This window comes from Coregonus clupeaformis, chromosome 1, assembly GCF_020615455.1.
Source record: "Coregonus clupeaformis isolate EN_2021a chromosome 1, ASM2061545v1, whole genome shotgun sequence".
In the NCBI taxonomy this organism is placed as follows: domain Eukaryota; kingdom Metazoa; phylum Chordata; class Actinopteri; order Salmoniformes; family Salmonidae; genus Coregonus; species Coregonus clupeaformis.
The window spans coordinates 19610226-19630773 of NC_059192.1; the positions used below are offsets into that span (position 1 = coordinate 19610226).

General features: G+C 44.8%; 1 protein-coding gene across 1 annotated transcript in view; it reads left to right on the forward strand.

Moving 5' to 3' along the window:
• Positions 1 to 20548, forward strand: part of LOC121534627 (1-phosphatidylinositol 4,5-bisphosphate phosphodiesterase epsilon-1) — a 77124-nt gene that overhangs the window by 43117 nt on the left and 13459 nt on the right. Inside the window, exons 5-21 of the mRNA XM_041841237.2 lie at positions 7441 to 7757; positions 10457 to 10602; positions 10787 to 11048; positions 11280 to 11491; positions 13740 to 14373; positions 14630 to 14785; positions 14905 to 15022; positions 15241 to 15373; positions 15627 to 15749; positions 16177 to 16313; positions 18278 to 18516; positions 18738 to 18799; positions 18920 to 19085; positions 19372 to 19479; positions 19685 to 19801; positions 20007 to 20165; positions 20355 to 20484. Coding sequence (XP_041697171.2) covers positions 7441 to 7757; positions 10457 to 10602; positions 10787 to 11048; positions 11280 to 11491; positions 13740 to 14373; positions 14630 to 14785; positions 14905 to 15022; positions 15241 to 15373; positions 15627 to 15749; positions 16177 to 16313; positions 18278 to 18516; positions 18738 to 18799; positions 18920 to 19085; positions 19372 to 19479; positions 19685 to 19801; positions 20007 to 20165; positions 20355 to 20484 — 3219 coding nt within the window. The remainder of the gene's footprint in view (positions 1 to 7440; positions 7758 to 10456; positions 10603 to 10786; positions 11049 to 11279; positions 11492 to 13739; positions 14374 to 14629; positions 14786 to 14904; positions 15023 to 15240; positions 15374 to 15626; positions 15750 to 16176; positions 16314 to 18277; positions 18517 to 18737; positions 18800 to 18919; positions 19086 to 19371; positions 19480 to 19684; positions 19802 to 20006; positions 20166 to 20354; positions 20485 to 20548) is intronic.

A 20548-nucleotide genomic window follows, 5' to 3' on the forward strand; every position in this document is an offset into this window, starting at 1 on the left:
CAAACGTCAGCCTCTAAACCTTAATGACTTGGAGAAGATCTGCAAAGAGGAGTGGGACAAAATCCCTCCTGAGATGTGTGCAAACTTGGTGGCCAACTACAAGAAACGTCTGACCTCTGTGATTGCCACCAAGGGTTTTTACCACCAAGTACTAAGTCATGTTTTGCAGAGGGGTCAAATACTTATTTCCCTCATTAAAATGCAAATTAATGTATAACATTTTTGACATGCGTTTTTCTGGATTTTTTTGTTGTTATTCTGTCTCTCACTGTTCAAATAAACCTACCATTAAAATTATAGACTGATCATGTCTTTGTCAGTGGGCAAACGTACAAAATCAGCAGGGGATCAAATACTTTTCCCCCTCACCGATTAGGTGATCACCTGAACCAAATCTTATTTAACAAGGAAAAGTATAAAAACCACTGCTGTGGTCATCACTATCCTCCTGCAATAGGACCAGCTGGATGGCAAAAACAGTGCTAGTAGTACCTCAAAAGTAATATTAATCAAAAAAGAACTATTGACCATGCAAAAATACTTGAAAAGGAAAGTTTTGAGTGAGGAAAAGAAGGGGTCAATTCTGGCTTTACTGGCAGAGGGATACAGTGAGCGTCAGGTTGCTTCCATCCTTAAAATTTCACTGACAACAAAGCTACAGACCAGCAGAGGGCGAAAACGACTCTCTACTGACCGGGATGACCGCCAACTCATTCGAATGTCACTCAACGACCGTAGGATGACATCAAGTGACCTACAAAAAGAATGGCAAACGGCAGCAGGAGTGAAGTGTATGGCGTGGACTGTTCGAAACAGGCTCCTAGGGGCAGGGCTGAAGTCGTGCAAAGCTCGAAAAAACCCCTTAATCAATGAGAAGCAAAGAAGAGCCAGGCTGAGGTTTGCAAAAGACCATAAGGATTGGACCGTAGAGGACTGGAGTAAGAATCTTCTCTGATGAGTCCAATTTTCAGCTTTGCCCAACACCTGGTCGTCTAATGGTTAGACGGAGACCTGGAGAGGCCTACAAGCCACAGTGTCTCGCACCCACTGTGAAATTTGGTGGAGGATCGGTGATGATCTGGGGGTGCTTCAGCAAGGCTAGAATCGGGCAGATTTGTCTTTGTGAAGGACGCATGAATCAAGCCACGTACAAGATTGTCCTGGAAGACGACTTGCTTCCTTTTGCTCTGACATTGTTCCCCAACTCTGAAGAATGGTTTTTCCTGCAGGACAATGTACCATGCCACACAGCCAGGTCAATCAAGGTGTGGATGGAGGACCACCAGATCAAGACCCTGTCATGGCCAGCCCAATCTCCAGACCTGAACCCCATTGAAAACTTCTGGAATGTGATCAAGAGGAAGATGGATGGTCACAAGCCATCAAACAAAGCCGAGCTGCTTGATTTTTGCGCCAGGAGTGGCATAAAGTCACCCAACATCAATGTGAAAGACTGGTGGAGAGCATGCCAAGACGCATGAAAGCTGTGATTTGAAAATCAGGGTTATTCCACCAAATATTGATTTGTGAACTCTTCCTAAGTTAAAACATTACTATTGTGTTGTTTAAAAATGAACATGAACTTATTTTCTTTGCATTATTCGAGGTCTGACAACACTGCATATTTTTTGTTATTTTGACCAGTTGTCATTTTCTGCTAAAAATGCTCTAAATGACAATATTCTTATTTGGAATTTGGGAGAAATGTTGTCAGTAGATTTATAGAATAAAACTAAAATGTTTATTTTTACCCAAACACATACCTATAAATGGTAAAACCAGAGAAACTGATAATTTTGCAGTGGTCTCTTAATTTTTTTCCGCAGCTGTGTATGTATGTGTATGTTATGTATGTGTATGTTATGAAAACAGCTAACTGCGGGGATGTGTTGTCACGTTTGCAAAATAAATAAGCTACCAGAGGAAAGTGGAGGGCGCGATTTCCTTAAATCTGATTTCTCAAGACGCGCACAGTGCTTGCAGCAGCACTCTGATGTGAAGGACAGTGACATTGTGTGCGAGTTGACCAATCATGAGGGAATTTGGTTAAAAAAACAGCACTTTGAGCCTCTTAACACTTTAGCATCAATGTTTTTTATTAAACTAAATCAAAAGTGGTGAGGCGCTGCCCCAACTGAGTGAAAAGTGCTGGGGAAAATGCCAGCTTGCCACACGTATTCCAGCGGCACTGAATATTACCTTGATATACTGTTAGTTAGACTTAAATGTTCCTTTGTACTCTTTGGACTGGGGAGTGACTAAGCTTTTATCAAATATTTATCTGAAACCAATTTTACAACCACCAGTAAATCAATGGTACACTCCTTTTCTCTGAGATTTCCCTCCACTTTGTAATGAGTCATATTTAGCTTTTAGACTACATGTTTACATACCTGACTCCCCCTCTGTAGAGGGACACGTATAGGCTACATGTGTATGTAAACTGACCCCCAGAGAGGAGTGGAGAGGAGCTGGGATGAGGGGAGGGAGGAGTTTAGGGGCGATCTGTTTCTCTGTGGGGGGGGGATAACTCTAGCCGGAGGTGGAGGTTGGGGGGGGCTGGCTGCAGGCGTTGCTGGCGCATGGCTGTGAGGTTTGTAGCGTGTCAGCTTGGGGAGCAGCAGAGCAACGAGAGCTGGAGAGCAGCTGGCGCTCTTGGGCTGCTCAAATGTGGACAAGTGCACCTCGCCGGTGCTGTGTGAACAACCATGGAGCTAACAGTAACGACAGCGCTGCTCCCGCCGTCTGCGGCTCAGCCATGAAGCACTCCCACAGGATGGACTTCAAGCTGATCAGTAAGTAGGCTTTAAATGAACCCGTCTAGACAGACAGGATTCAGTGCTGTAGTCCTATGGAATGGACTATACTGGGACTGTACTGTGAGTGTGTGGACTATACTGTGAGTGTGTGGACTATACTGGGACTATACTGTGAGTGTGTGGACTATACTGTGACTATAATGTGAGTGTGTGGACTACTGTGACTATACTGTGAGTGTGTGGACTACTGTGACTATACTGTGAGTGTGTAGACTATACTATGACTATACTGTGAGTGTGTGGACTATACTGTGACTATAATGTGAGTGTGTGGACTACTGTGACTATACTGTGAGTGTGTAGACTATACTGTGACTATACTGTGAGTGTGTAGACTATATTGTGACTATACTGTGAGTGTGTGGGCTACTGTGACTATACTGTGAGTGTGTAGACTATACTATGACTATACTGTGAGTGTGTGGACTATACTGTGAGTGTGTGGACTATACTGTGAGTGTGTGGACTATACTGTGACTATAATGTGAGTGTGTGGACTATACTGTGACTATAATGTGAGTGTGTGGACTACTGTGACTATAATGTGAGTGTGTGGACTATACTATGACTATAATGTGAGTGTGTGGACTATACTGTGACTGTACTGTGAGTGTGTGGACTACACTGTGACTGTACTGTGAGTGTGTAGACTATACTGTGAGTGTGTAGACTATACTGTGACTATACTGTGAGTGTGTAGACTATACTATGACTATACTGTGAGTGTGTGGACTATACTGTGAGTGTGTGGACTATACTGTGACTATAATGTGAGTGTGTGGACTATACTGTGACTATAATGTGAGTGTGTGGACTACTGTGACTATAATGTGAGTGTGTGGACTATACTATGACTATAATGTGAGTGTGTGGACTATACTGTGACTGTACTGTGAGTGTGTGGACTACACTGTGACTGTACTGTGAGTGTGTAGACTATACTGTGAGTGTGTAGACTATACTATGACTATACTGTGAGTGTGTGGACTACACTGTGACTACTGTGAGTGTGTGGACTACACTGTGACTATACTGTGAGTGTGTGGACTATACTGTGACTATACTGTGCGTGTGTAGACTATACTGTGACTATACTGTGAGTGTGTAGACTATACTGTGACTATACTGTGAGTGTGTAGACTATACTGTGACTATACTGTGAGTGTGTAGACTATACTGTGACTATACTGTGAGTGTGTAGACTATACTGTGACTATACTGTGAGTGTGTAGACTATACTGTGAGTGTGTAGACTATAATGTGACTATACTGTGAGTGTGCAGACTATACTATGACTATACTGTGAGTGTGTGGACTATACTGTAACTATACGGTGAGTGTGTAGACTATACTGTGACTATACTGTGAGTGTGTAGACTATACTGTGACTATACTGTGAGTGTGTAGACTATACTGTGAGTGTGTAGACTATACTGTGACTATACTGTGAGTGTTTATACTATACTGTGACTATACTGTGAGTGTGTAGACTATACTGTGACTATACTGTGAGTGTGTAGACTATACTGTGACTACTGTGAGTGTGTGGACTATACTGTGACTATACTGTGAGTGTGTGTGGACTATACTGTGACTATACTGTGAGTGTGTGTGGACTATACTGTGACTATACTGTGAGTGTGTGGACTATACTGTGACTATACTGTGAGTGTGTGTGTGTGGACTATACTGTGACTACTGTGAGTGTGTGGACTATACTGTGAGTGGATAGAGGCTCTCTTCACTCAACAGTAAGCTATCTGCCTGCACCTTAGCAGCCTTCTCAAGTGTGTGTGGTAGATTTCTTCAGTTTCTATAGCTAGCCTAGTCCTGTGGGTTGTAACTTGCTTGTGTGCCTCTAGTCTCCACAGGTTGATTTTTCTGTCTCCAGAGCGGTCACGGACTGTTGCTACTCCTGTCTGTCTGTCTGTCCGTCTGTCCGTGGCTAGTTTACCAGGACTGGCTGGTCACATTATGTCCTGGTTTGTAATGGGATGTTTTATTTCGAGCTCCAAGGACAGACTTCTGTCCCTCTTACAGTCTGTTGCAATGTTGTTTTGAAAGATGTGGATTTGTTGACATTAAACAGTATTTTTGAGGTCATGAATTTGTTGTGTGGTTTGAGCTTTAGAAATAAACTCTGGTCAGGTGAAGTGGTTAAAGTCGGTATCTGCTGATGGACACTTTTCTGTTTGTAATTTATGAAGCACTTTGTGACAACTGCTGATGTAAAAAGGGCTTTAGATATGCATTTGATTGATTAAAAACAAGGATTTGGGGTGTCATGTTAGGTCCTTGTCATGAGACTGATATGGGTAAAGTCAATTTATCATAATAAAGAAATATGGAATCGGGCTGGTTTTAGATAAATAAAATAATTATCTCAGACTTAGTGCACCTGTTTGATTCATCCCCTACTGTAGTTGTGATTGTCATCGCAGCAGTGAGTAACGTCAGACATCATGTTCAAGGTTCTATGCTCTGCTCGGGTCAGTATAAATAGCCAGGTGATTCATCATGCCATGGCTCAAGCTACTGTAATTGCAAGCTTCTCTTGAGCAGCCTTTGTAATGGTTTACATTCTGTTATTCTCCTTCCTCACGCCAATAAGCGTCCCCCGACTTGCTCCTCACACAGGAAATACCACATAGGGGCAAAGGGAAAGCGCTCTCTTTCCTGAGGGTCTGACCTCTGGCCTTTAAGCACCCTGAATAGAGCTCTGAAGTCTATTGCAGTCTTACATACACGGACTGTGACACAGGCTCACAGAAAGACACCGAGTGTGATCACAGAGGAGGTCTTCTCAGCAGGATGTACAGTAGGCTACATCCTGGACCAGCCAGCTAGGCAGCCTGGGTATTCCCTATATAGTGCACTACTATTTACCAGAGCCCTATTGACCCTGGCCAGACGTAGTGCACTACATAGGGAATAGGGTGCCATTTAGGATGCAACGGGGTCTATTCTAAAGCAAGATCTTTGCAGACACTCAACCATGAGCCCTGCTTACCAGGCTTTAATGCAAGGCTAATGCTGTGCTTTGAGTAGGGCATCATGCATAAAGATTAGGTGAGCGGGAGACACTTACCCCTGGAGTATTGTACTACATAATCAAATGCAATTTATTTCCACTTCAAAAGGTAGCTCGTAAAAACAAAGGAGGACATTGAGCAGATGTTGGAGATGGATGATAACAGACCTTGATTTGTTGAAAATATTTACAGGACCATATGCTGCTCAGCTTTTTTTTAAATTAAACGTTCAATATTAGTTTTGTGATATTAACTTGATAAGAAGTCAATGATTTATAGCATTATAAAACCAAAACAAATGCTGCTCTTGTTTAAGGGAGAGTAGTGTTATTGACTACATGGATAAAATGGCTAATATGGTCAATGGCAACGTTTGAGCTTGAACTGTAATATGGGGGCAAGATGAAAACATTGAGCCCCCTTTATCAAGGTAAAAGAAGAAGAATGAATGACATGTTTTGTTTATGTTCTGCTTTCATGCCATTCTAGAACGTTCTGATTATTTTCTGGCTATGGAGCTGTGCCATTATTTATTTCACCCACTTCAGTATCGTTTAAAGGGGCAATCTGCAGTTGGTACATCCATGTTTAGACTTTTAAATTCATGATTTGAAGCCGTTTATTCTTGAAGAATATAGGCCTAACTTATAAATGCCTTATAAGCTTAGTTCAATTGTCTTACTCCATCACAACCCAAAACATAAGCGTATTTTACTTCACTGTTTGTAAACAATGGCATTGTAAACAAACACTGCCTCAAAGCATGGTTAAAACTGTAATTTTGGTCTTGGTCAGTCCTGGCAGCTGTAGCTCGGGCTATGAATTTGATTGGTTACGTTTCTCCATCCCCATCCCTCAGCTGTTTACCCAAACAGTGGTGGGACTGCCCCTTTTTAAGTCAAGGACCATTTTTTTTTTTACCACAAGGCCTAGTGCAGTCTGCAGGATGTTGTGTTTAGTTAGACTCAACTCTAGGCCACAGCATGATAGATCACGTCAATCTCACAATGTAAACGCCGCACAAATCCACACTCACACACAATGTTCATTACCGAGAGCAGTTGAGAGACCGCGCCGGATGCATAAATCAACCAATATAAATGGCCAACTTTTCTCGCCGCCAGTTATTGCCGTAGCCATGGCTACCTGTCGCATGTCTCAAAAGGTTTCCCAGGACATCCAGCGGTGGTGTGTGGCGGCTGAGGGCTGACGATGTCCAGAGGGGTATCTAATTCCCTGTATTTATGGTATTTCTGCACCTGTCCACCATACCAACAGAGCACACAGCCATGTATCTCCATGAGCAGAGAGAGCAGAGCTGTGGTGTGTGTTCTCAGGGTGTGTAAACACACGAGAAACGGGGCTAATGGCTCCTGTACGAAAACGCAAACGCACTTCTGCCACTCGGGTGGAAATGGGGGAGGCACTGAGAAGTTTGTCTGAACTAGGGAGTTTGTTTTAGACGTTTGTATTCTGAAAGGCAGCGGTGTTCAGCTTTCCTGCTATGTTTAATATTACCTGGGAATTGACATTGGAGGAGACTTTTTTTAGTCGACTGTGTACATCTCTCATCTGTCTATGTCTCTCAGAGCGTCAGATGTGCAGCAACATGTCGGCGTCCAGCACCATCCCGTCCAACGTGACGGGCATCAGCAAGGAGCTGGTCGACCTGCGTCACCTGATCCAGTTCCCCGAGGAGATCGCCAGCATCCTGACGGCGCAGGAGCAGCAGCTGTACCGACGCATCTTCCCACTGGACTACCTCTGTTTCCTCACCCAGGACCTGGGCAGCCCCGACTGCAGCAAGCGCCTGCACCCCAGCCTCAAGGCATCGCTGTCGGCCCCGGCCATGCCCATACAGACCCAGAGGAACACCGTGGAGGACCTGGTCACACGATTCAATGAGGTGAGACTAGTGGAGAGCGGATGGGCTAATGTGACTGCGTTGAGTGGTCAGTAACAATCCTGATCCTAAAGATCTACTGGATGGGATTCAGTTAATAAAGGTCTTGATGATTAATTGATTAGTTGAGTCAGGTGGGTTAGTGCTGGGCTATAACAAAAGCTTGGACACACTGTTGCTCTCCGGTACCAGGTTTGGAGAGCCCTACTGTATAAGGTTATTAAAGATCTCACTTGACGGTAATGTTGTTAGTTATAATTCTTTGCCTTGTGGAGTTGACCACCTGGTGGTATACTGTGTTTGGTGGTCTTATTCTGCCAGGTTGTTTCGCATACTTGAGGTGATTAGTGTCATATTACACTCATAAATGGAGCCCTTTGAGCTGCCCTCTACGCTGATTGACTTTGAGAATAAACAATTAATAAAAACAGCTTGGCCGCATCAGAATGAAGTCAGTCCCAAGCACAGAGTGGAAATGATGTCATCTTTAAGTTGCACGCCGTAACATCAGCTGGTTTTCATTAAGTGAGAGAAGTAGAGCGAATGTGCATCCTAACCATTTTTGGGCATGTTTGCGGAGCTATAATCCAATGAGTGACTCTTCCCAACAGAGACAAACAGAGTCTGACATAAGCTCCACAGCATGATGGAGATGGACTCACTGTGTGTGGTTACCTGCTGTGCCCCAGTTCCACCAACTGGAGCAGAGAAACTGGGCAGGTTGTTTGAGCCGAAATGGCTGTCTGGAGCAGTTAACTCTGACAAACACAAAATGCTTGTGTGGTGAGTTTGTAATAACTCTCTGTCAACCTTGATTATGTCATCGTTCCATCATGGGGAAACTAAACCTTGATAGTGCAGTAGGACACACAACAAAAGAAACAAGATTGTAAGTACATTGTATATGTTTTTGATCACTGGTCAAATGGTGTTATTGGCATTTACACACTGGAATTATAATTGTATTGTTATTGTGTAGCCTATTTGATTTATGGTATATCATATTGGAATCAGAGTGCCGCTCTGTTTTTAGTCCAGTGGATTTGGGTTGTCATTCTGATGTAACCCCTATGTGTCGTTATCAAAGGGAAGCCACATAACAGATGGGGACTATTTTAGATCCACGTCGACCCATCTCCCACCTTTTAATACGGACTCGTCCATGAGCGGACGGGAGTCGTGCCATTTGGAATATCAGCCACTCTGCAAGATATGCACCTGTTTCTAATCTACCAGTGCTTTCATGTCCACCGTCCACAATGTTTATAACGCTGAGGGACATAGCTGTAATGTAATACAGTCTGGATTCAAATAGTTACGTACTGCAGACGCGTGGAGAGGGAGAAGAGGAATGTCATGTTTTCTCGCTCTATCACTTTGGTGCCGTCTCTCATTGTCAGTCGTTCCTGGAAACGAGGGAGGAGAAGGAGGTTGGGATGATATCTGTGTCTGATGGCGCTCTAACTTTATTTAGTGTCTCTGAAGTTTTGTCTCTGGAGCGAATCAAACTGCAGTTTCCCCCCCCTACCCCTCCCCCTCCCTTTACATCTTACATAACCCAGTAATTAGATCTGTGGGGTGTTCTTTTTTTTTTTTTTTTTAAGTCTACTGGCTTCTCTCTGGGTGTGTACAGATGTAGGTTCTTAATTTGACTCTTGTGTTGCTGAGAATTTTGCACAGCAGGAAATGCAAAGTTGTTTAGGTTTAAAAAGGTATGAAAAGGTATAATGTATGAACTCACTAACTGTAAGTCGCTCTGGATAAGAGCGTCTGCTAAATGACTAAAATGTAAAGTTTGTAATTTCCACTTTAAAATGTCATGCACGATTTGCCCCAACAGAAAAATGAATCAACCCCTACAAGATATTTCCATTAATTATAATCCCCAAAAATAATTCACATTTCCTGTTGCTGCAGGATTATTTTCCTGCTGTAGCAAGCTGGCTCAAATGTTAAGATCCTCCATCTGTAACTATAGACAGCCGAGCGGAGCGACGAGGAAGGTTTACAGGGATGACATTAGAGAGTCTGACTGGCCCTGGTTCTGATGACTGGATCTCCCTTAGGAACAGAACAGACGTGAGACTGCAGTATCAGGAACCTGCCTGTGGAACTGTTTATGTAACCCTCGTTGTTTTAAGGGGGGGGGTTTAGCTGCGACACGACAGCGGGCAAATATTTGCTCCAACTGTTATGTCCAGTCCAGTGTTTCTGCATGAACTTGGATAAACCCTGGACTACTATTTTGGTTGGATGTATGCAACAAACGAGACCTGATGCAATCAAGAGTTTCATGACTTGGTGTAGGGCCGACTACCAGCATCGTTCTGTATTAGGTTGGAGATGGTGACCGCTACACCTGGGGTGAAATAAGACCTAATACCATTTCAATGAGTTCATCATAAATCGTGCTGTTGTTGATGCTGTGTAGAACATTAACCTGCACAGTGTGAAACACTAGTCCTCTGCCTTTCACTATAAGGGAGTGTCCCAAATGGCACCATATTCCCTATATAGTGCCTCTACTTTTGACCAGAGCCCTATGTGCCCTATGAAAGTAGTGCACTATATAGGGGCCCTATGAAAGTAGTGCACTATATAGGGACTAGCGTGTCATTTCAAACGTAGCCTGGCTGTTTCAGAGCATTGGCAGGTCATGAAGTAGACTATGTTCTAACTGTGAGAGTTGCTGCCTCTAACAGGTAAGCTCGTGGGTGACCTGGTTGATCCTGACTGCGGGTTCAATGGAGGAGAAGAGAGCAGTCTTCTCCTACCTGGTCCACGTGGCCAAGTGCTGCTGGAACATGGGCAACTACAACGCTGTCATGGAGTTCCTGGCTGGACTACGGTATTTCTGACTACACTATAGTCCGTTTGTTGCACGCCTCCCTTTCTTCCTACAGCAGCTGTCAATTTACATATTCAGATTGCACCTATTAAAAGTCGTTCTGGATAAGAGTGTCTTCTACATGATAAAACATAATGTAAGTCAAATGTGAAATAGATCGATATGGAATTATACTCTGCTCCAGGTCTCGGAAAGTACTGAAAATGTGGCAGTTCATGGAGCAGTCGGACATTGAGACCATGCGCAGGCTGAAAGATGCCATGGCGCAGCACGAGTCTTCGTCCGAGTACAAGAAAGTGGTGAACCGTGCCCTTAACATCCCAGGGTGCAAGGTGGTGCCCTTCTGTGGCGTCTTCCTCAAAGAGCTGAGTGACGCTCTGGACGGGGCCGCCAGCATTATCAGCCTGCGCCACTCACCGCACGACTCGCCAGAGGAATCACTAGAGGTAACGAAGTGGGCCAGGCCCTAGCTTGCATGCCAGGCTTGTACCATAGTGGGTGGACAGACAACACCTGCTATCGCCCTAAAGCTCTTAACACAGCTTTTGATGGCTCTTCCTAGATGAGCAGTTTGACAATGGACACTTTACATGAAGTTGCTGTTTTACCTGTGTAGTAACACTTTTATTACCACAGTAACAACAGGTTCCCTTTACCCTGTTTCTCTTTCTGTGTAGTTTGTGGGGGACTACGGCGGGCAGCAGCACTTCCTGCAGAGGGCGGGGCCAGATGGGCTGCACAGCCAGGAGAAGGAAGCCACGGTCAGCAACATCCTGCAGATCATCCGCTCCTGCAACCGCAGTCTGGAGACGGAGGAGGGAGAGGAGGGCCAGCACGAAGGATCCTCCACCTCCTGCAAAAATACTTTCATGGACAGGAACAGGAACCAGTAAGTGACAGGATCAGGAAGAAGTGGCACTCGGGCACAGATCTAGGATCAGATTTAGGATTCCCGAATCCTATCCATAACCTGTGGTGGGAAAACGAAGAATCTGCAGTCAAGCCTTTCCTCTCTCCATCATACTGTGATTGCGTTCATCTAGGCTTTCCCTTTACTTGGCTACACACCTCTAGCATATACAGTATTTGCATGTTTGATTTAAAGGTTATTTACACATGCATTTTCTATGAATGTTTCACATTCTAAAGCAGAATTACATAGATGATACATTTTAGATTTCACCTGTTTAAACGCACTTTAATCTGATAAAGTCGAGAATAACGTCTTCCACTTTAAATCCTAAATCTTTTCTCCCTGACGTTTCCGCAACCGACCTCCACCAAAGTGATGTAATATGTTTAATGTAGCTCTTATTTCACTGTGAATCCTTTCAGAATGACTGGTGACCCTGTCTTCTTTGACAGAAACACACAGACAGAAGCTTTTATACTGTTCAGTTAAGAGCCACTAGTTCTGCAGACATTGTCCATGGACCACTTCAGTTGAGACTGCCATTGTTGCAGCTTGTCCTATTTTTGAAGTGTGTCAACACAACTGAATGTTCTGTCCAGCAGAGATGTAGTCGTAATGAAATATCATTGTTTGGCCTTATGAAACATGCTGAAAGCATAGTAACTGCAAGATGAATAATTATATTTTAAGACAGGATATTTTAGAGAACATGCAACAGTAAAGCATAGATTATAATTAAGCAATAAGCCCCGAGGAGGTGTGGTATATGGCCAATATACCACGGCTAAGGGCTGTTCTTAGCCACGACGCAAGGCAGAGTGCCTGGATACAGCCGTTAGCCGTGGTATATTGGCCATATACCACAAACCCTGAGGTGCCTTATTGCTATTATATACTGCTTTCCAATGTAATTAGAGTAATTATCACAGAGCGTTTGGTGCTTCTGCAATCAAGTAGCTCCCATCAACCATGATTAGACAGACTGAGCACTGAAAGCTTGTACCATCGCCATCCAGCCCAATTCAGTTCTCTCATTTAAGTATATTTAAAATATAAATACCTGTGGTATACGGTCTGATATACCATGGCTTTTAGCCAATCAGCATTCAGGGCTCGAACCACCCGGTTTATAATGTCTGATATACCACGGCTTTCAGACAATCAGCATCCAGGACCCAAACTACCCGGTTTATAAAACTGTATAATCAATGACAAGTGTTACTTGACAGGAAGCACATTTCTTCCCTAATTTTCAAGAGGTTCATGAATCATATTTAATGTCAGGTTATCTGGGGGACTGCGAGTGTTTATTATGGGAATACTTTGTTGAGATAGCAGTTTCACAATTTTCCAGTTTCCTTTTGGCTTTACAAAGCTAAGTAAATGGCATAAATGATTGTGATCGAAATCTAAAGAGTTCCCGGTAAGTGTACTAGTGTACTACACTGGAAGCGGAGAGCAGGTTGCCAGCGCCGTATAGTTTCCTGACCCTGATGGGAGATCTGTTTGTCCTCAAACTGGGGTTAATGGTCACTGGGTGGAAAAGGCCTCTGATTTATGACACCATTTTGTGTCCGGTGGGGCCTCTGGATCCAGTCAATGGTTTTCTGTGGATATCCTCTCAAGTGGTTTTCTGTGGAACTCCTCGCGCAATGTTGATTGGAGGAACGATAAGGCAAAATGTGACACCTCTCATCCTTTCACTCCTCTGTCTTCCTTGTTTTACCTCAACTATTTGTAGCTAGACACTTTCTGACCTTTTCTCTCTTTTCTTCCTCCCTCATCCCTCCCTCCACCTTAGCTCTTTCACGAGCAGGTCAGATTCCAACCGTGTCTTGTAAGTTATCAGACCACCGTTTTAGAGGTTTCCCACTAACTGACTTTGCTTGAGTTTTTTTTCTTTTTTTTTTCTTGAGTTGTATGTGTAGAGTTTGCTGTTATAATTGCATGGTGCTTTTTATGCTTGTTCATCTGTGCAACATTTTCCAAATACAGTTGAACTGTTTGAGACTGGGCTGCATTCAATGCATCTGTTATCCTCAAAGTGATGTTATTTTGGTAGATGACATGGCTGGGATGTTACATTCATTGAGTAGAACAAGGTGGTGATGAGACAATCATTCCCCCTCTATATGTCCTAGAGTAGAGGCAGAAACATTAACCGTTCACAAATACCCACTGATTGGCGTTCTGCTCCTCTTTGACCTCCTCCTTCGCCCGTTAGGTTTGTGGTGGGAGACCTGTCAGACTCTGAGGGTGATCTGTCTGAGTTGTCTAAAGAGGTGGAGTTCCAGGGCACCGAGGAGACCCACCGGGCCTTCGGCCACGGCACAGAGCTCATCCCCTGGTACGTGCTCTCCCTCCAGCCTGACGTCCACCAGTTCCTCCTGCAGGGCGCCACCGTCATCCATTACGACCAGGAGAGCCACCTCACCGCTCGCTGTCTCCTCCGCCTGCAGCCCGACAACTGCATCCTGACCTGGGCTAATCCCCAGAGCGGCAGCCCCCCCGCGGAGCCCCCAGGCCTGGGTCAACCTGTAGTGAACAGCCTGTCGGAGGGCCTGCTGGACCTCTCGGTGGTCAAGGCTGTGTTCCTGGGCCACCCCGGGGTGGACTTGCATGCTGTGTGTGTGCAGAACAAGCTGTTAAACACCATGAGGGCCGAGGAGAATGGGGTCAGTCTGCTCTACGGGCTCCATACTACAGACAACAGGCTGCTGCACTTTGTGGCCCCCAAGCACACAGCCCACATGCTGCATGAGGGACTGGTGGAGCTGGTCAACGCCATGAGGAAGATGAAGAAGTTCCCCGATCAGAGACTGCACTGGCTCAGGAGGCAGTACGTCAGCCTCTATCAGGTAAAACGCTTCTTCATTGACATTGTGGATGATATGGGACGGCAGGTATATTGAATCAGTCTAGAACACACCAGGTGGAATTCATTTGGGATGTCTAATGTCCTGTTAATCAATACTCGGTGAAACGGTGAGCCTCCGTAACTTGAGCACAGATGCAAGGAAGGTGATTTTGACTCGCCTAATGTCAATTAGCCTTGAGTGAGTGATCTCCTCATAGACTGCTGTGTGTTTGCGTGTCATCTCCCATCTCCAATAGGAGGAGGGCAGGTACGAGGGTCCCACTCTTGCACAGGCTATAGAGCTGTTTGGGGGGCGACGCTGGAACACGGGCACAGGGGGCACAGAGAAGCCCAGCGCGCAGAAGAACAACTCCATCTCCACCACCAAGAAGAAGAAGAAGGCTCTGACCAGGGTTAGGAGAAATAGACAAAAAATATAGTATCAGTTTGAGAAATACAGCCTTCATTGTGTTTATTTGCCTGGGGTTGTGGAGATCTGTGTCATTGATGGGGTGTTTCATAAACCACACAGGGAGACAGCGGGGACGCTACCGATGACGAGATAATCCAACGGAAAACCAAGAGCTGCAAGGACACCCTGTGCAGGAACAGGCCGGAGCTGTGTGACAGCATGGACCAGGAAGGGCTAGGTAACCTGTCTACTACACTACACTACACCACAATTCCTCAGTGACATGTAACTGTCCTCACATACTAGTTTATGGTTTACAGGGAGGGACACTTTCAAAAATTGGAATATCTGGGATTTTAAATGGTCCGATTTTGTTTACTTCTGAATGACTCTTGTTCACTGTGTTTGACGTTTTTTTTACATTGCGTGTAACCCTGTACGTTATTGATTCCGTAGAGGACGGCTTCCCTGGACCCTTCTCCCTGTCGAGCTGTAAGACCCCAGGTTCCTCCTCCAGTATGGGCAGCTCCAACCCCTCCCGCCCTCTCTCCTCCCCCGTCCTGTCAGGCAGCACCAAGGCCCAGCCAGGGTAAGACATGAAACCTGACCCCAGACCTGTTCTTAGAGGGAAACGTTGCATATAGTTGATAAGACGTCTGTAAACCGATTATCATCTACTTACATGTAAACCTACTGATACTGTAAGCCTCACACCAGACACTATTGCCACTTTATTTAAACATCTTTATCTATAATATAAAATAGACATAAGAAAATACATTTTAAATCTAGTGTTTTTAACTATGACCGTAACCAATCTCTCTCATCCTGTCCCTGTGTAGTGCATGGAGCAGTAGGAGTTGGCACGGCCGGGGGAAGGGCTGCTTCAAGGGCTTCCAGAACCTCATGATCTCTGACAGCACCATGAGCTTTATCGAGTTCGTCGAGCTCTTCAAGTCTTTCAGGTGCTCCGTCCAACTTGCAGCCTCCTCTCTTTATAGCGTACAGCAACTAATAGTCTATATACAATAGTAACATTAATTATACAAGTCTATGGTAGTGATTCAATTCACTCCCACTGGCAATATAGAGGGAACTCTCATAGCACAAGGGCACAATTACTGCATTCCATTCAAACATTCAGAAGAAGCTTTTAGAAATCCAACCAATCTTTCCCAAGGTTGTTTTGTCAAAGACACACTGCGGTTTTCTGAAGTTTCTCTCAATTGAACATAAAGACTAAGGCTACACGCCGAAACAACATGTTGCTCTTATGTAATAATGAAAAAGCATACCATTGTCCGCTGTCAATGTCCTCCAAGAGTGGCTGAATATTTCCCTCTCTTGTCAGTTGAATGTAAACGCCCCCGTTCTTGTTTTGATGTGCTGTAGCATTCGGAGCCGTAAAGACCTGAAAGAGCTATTTGACACCTACGCCGTTCCCTGCAGTCGCTCCGGCACGGAGTCTGTCCCCCTCTACACCAACCTGAGGATCGACGACAAGGACTCGGGACTGCAGCCTGACCTAGGTCTGTCTCTCTGTACCCCTATGTGTTTGTGACTGTGTGAGTGGTTTGTATTGGGTACTGTTCAGTCATTGTTTAAAAGTAAATACTTTATATATATATATATAGATACACACACAGTGAGGGGAAAAAAGTATTTGATCCCCTGCTGATTTTGTACGTTTGCCCACTGACAAAGAAATGATCAGTCTATAATTTTAATGGTAGGTTTATTTGAACAGTGTGAGACAGAATAACAACAAAAAAATCCAGAAAAACGCATGTCAGAAATGTTATAAATTGATTTGCATTTTAATGGAGGGAAATAAGTATTTGACTCCTCTGCAATACATGACTTAGTACTTGGTGGCAAAACCCTTGTTGGCAATCAGAGGTCAGACGTTTCTTGTAGTTGGCCACCAGGGTTGCACACATCTCAGGAGGGATTTTGTCCCACTCCTCTTTGCAGATTTTCTCCAAGTCATTAAGGTTTCGAGGCTGACGTTTGGCAACTCGAACCTTCAGCTCCCTCCACAGATTTTCTATGGGATTAAGGTCTGGAGACTGGCTAGGCCACTCCAGGACCTTAATGTGCTTGTTCTTGAGCCACTCCTTTGTTGCCTTGGCCGTGTGTTTTGGGTCATTGTCATGCTGGAATACCCATCCACAACCCATTTTCAATGCCCTGGCTGAGGGAAGGAGGTTCTCACCCAAGATTTGACGGTACATGGCCCCTTGCATCATCGTCCCTTTGATGCGGTGAAGTTGTCCTGTCCCCTTAGCAGAAAAACACCCCCAAAGCATAATGTTTCCACCTCCATGTTTGACGGTGGGGATGGTGTTGTTGGGGTCATAGGCAGCATTCCTCCTCCTCCAAAAACGGCGAGTTGAGTTGATGCCAAAGAGCTCGATTTTGGTCTCATCTGACCACAACACTTTCACCCAGTTCTCCTCTGAATCATTCAGCTGTTCATTGGCAAACTTCAGACGGCCCTGTATATGTGCTTTCTTGAGCAGTGGGACATTGCGGGCGCTGCAGGATTTCAGTCCTTCACGGCGTAGTGTGTTACCAATTGTTTTCTTGGTGACTATGGTCCCAGCTGCCTTGAGATCATTGACAAGATCCTCCCGTGTAGTTCTGGGCTGATTCCTCACCGTTTTCATGATCATTGCAACTCCACAAGGTGAGATCTTGCATGGAGCCCCAGGCCTAGGGAGATTGACAGGTCTTTTGTGTTTCTTCCATTTGCGAATAATCGTACCAACTGTTGTCACCTTCTCACCAAGCTGCTTGGCGATGGTCTTGTAGCCCATTCCAGCCTTGTGTAGGTCTACAATCTTGTCCCTGACATCCTTGGAGAGCTCTTTGGTCTTGGCCATGGTGGAGAGTTTGGAATCTGATTGATTGATTGCTTCTGTGGACCGGTGTCTTTTATACAGGTAACAAACAGATTAGGAGCACTCCCTTTAAGAGTGTGCTCCTAATCTCAGTTCGTTACCTGTATAAAAGACACCTGGGAGCCAGAATTCTTTCTGATTGAGAGGGGTCAAATACTTATTTCCCTCATTTAAAATGCAAATCAATTTATAACATTTTTGTTGTTATTCTGTCTCTCACTGTTCAAATAAACCTACCATTAAAATTATAGACTGATCATTTCCTTGTCAGTGGGCAAACGTACAAAATCAGCAGGGGATCAAATACTTTTTTCCCTCCCTGTAAGGTCAGAACGTGTATATATATTTTGGTGTACTTAAATGAGATGGTACAAGCTTTCAGTGCTCAGTCTGTCTAATCATGGTTGATGGGAGCTACTTGATTGCAGAAGCACCAAACGCTCTGTGATAATTACTCTCTAGAGGCTTGTTGGTTCAGAAGGACTCGAACAGTGGAATCACACTGTGGTGTAGGAATATTGGACGTTAATGTTGTTAGTGTGTTAGTTAGAGAATTACTTCTAAAGATGCAGTTTTCCTGTCCTCCACAGACTTGCTGACCCGTAACGGTTCGGACCTGGGCCTCTTAATCCGAACACGGCAGCAGATGTCGGACAACCAGAAGCAGATCTCGGACGCCATTGCGGCGGCCAGCATCGTGACCAACGGGACGGGCGTGGAGAACGCCTCTTTAGGGGTGTTGGGGCTGGCCATCCCACAGCTCAACGACTTCCTGGTCAACTGCCAGCGGGAACACCTGACCTACGACGAGATCCTCAGCGTCATCCAGGTGGGTCAGATGACTGGTCCAGCAAGCTGTACTTAAAGGGATGTCTTTTACGGTCTGAAAAAATCGGAAGAAATTTGATTTTGCAGTTTAATGTCTCTTTAACTAGGCAGACATGTAATATTGTGATATACTGTACAATAGACATGCTATATAAATTAGGTAAGGACTAGAGGATTATATTTCTGTGATATACTGTTAAATTGGATTTCCTTTGTCATCAGAAATTTGAGCCTTGCATAAGCATGCGTCAGATGGGTTGGATGTCCTTCGAAGGTTTTGCCAGGTACATTAATTTCCCAATAAATATTAAGTTGACTAACTCAAGAAATTCCGTCATAGGAATTCTGAAATGACATTCGTTACCAGTTGAGTTAAAGTGACCTTTACCTCTACTCCTCCCCAGGTTTTTAATGGACAAGGAGAACTTTGCGTCTAAGAACGAGGAGTCTCAGGTGAACCCGGAGGAGCTCCAGTATCCCATGTCTTACTACTACATAGAGTCCTCTCACAACACATACCTCACTGGACACCAGCTCAAAGGAGAGTCCTCTGTAGAGCTCTACAGCCAGGTGATGATTGATGCAAGCGTACATATTTTCCTCAGGAAATTGACCTTTTCTAGGTTTGTTTTGGAGGGGATTTGTAAGCATCTGATCATTTTGTCAACTTCAGTCGAAGTGTTTACCGACCCCGCTGAGGGTGGTTTGCCATAAGCAGGGCCAGGAGTTTTTCCAGACTATGTGAACTGACCAGGACCAACTCTGGGCTCCTGCTGTACTTTAGCTATAAGATGAATTCTGTTTTGGTGTGATCGCCCATCTTATTATTATGGGATATGGTTGTTGTGTTGTCTAGGTGCTGCTGCAGGGCTGCAGGAGTGTGGAGCTGGACTGTTGGGATGGAGACGACGGATCACCCATTATCTACCACGGACACACCCTCACCACCAAGATCCCCTTCAAGGTTAGTCTATACCCTTGGCACAACTCTTGTCACACTGCCACTTTTGACCTCATGTCACTGTTTGGCCTAGATACAGTACAATAATGGCATACCTTTATTGTAGCTTGATTAATACTGCTGGAATCTCTTAGGGTTGTATTATTGAATAAATAGGACAATAGTTATGCATGTTATGCCTCATTTACTATAACCCATGGTCTTCTAGGATGTGGTGGAGGCGGTCAATCGCACTGCTTTTGTCAACTCAGACATGCCGGTCATCCTGTCCATTGAGAACCACTGCTCTCTACCTCAGCAACGCAAAATGGCTGAAATCTTCAAGGTACCTCCTTCTGGCTCTAATGGACCTGATCTGTACGGATTCTAGTTGACGTGTCATGTGTTCTATCTCGAAGGAACCTTGTTACTGCATTCCTTACTCCTTTGGAGATAGCTCCAAGTGCTTTGATAAAAAAAGCCTTTGATTGTAGCGTGTCTGTGAGGGATCCTTGGGCCCGCACACTTCATCTGTTTGTTTATGTTTGAAGGCGGTGTTCGGAGACAAGCTGGTGACCAAATTCCTGTTTGAGAGTGATTTCTCTGATGACCCTCTGCTGCCCTCCCCGCTGCAACTGAAGGGAAAGATCCTCCTCAAGAACAAGAAGCTGAAAGCACACCAGGCTCCCGTCGACATTGTCAAACAGAAGGTGAGAGCTTATACAGTGTGAACGCAGGATGACATCAGTCAAGCTGTGTGTCTTTGGAGGTGACTGAGGAGCCCACAGACGGATAATGTCAAAACAAGCTGTTAGGTTCATCTTAGGTAGTTTGTTTGTTGACATGGGGGCATTGGCTACAGGACTTTCCACCAATCATACCATGCTCTGTTCCCTCAGGCTCACCAGCTGGCTCACATCCAGGCCCAGGCCAGCAACGGGGCACCGGGTGGCAGCTCACCTGGTAACCATGATGATGATGAAGAGGAAGAAGACGAGTACGACGATGACTATGAATCCCTGTCTGATGGTGAGAGAGAGACTCTCTTTGACTGTATATAAACCCTCAGTAACAATGTACACAACACATACAT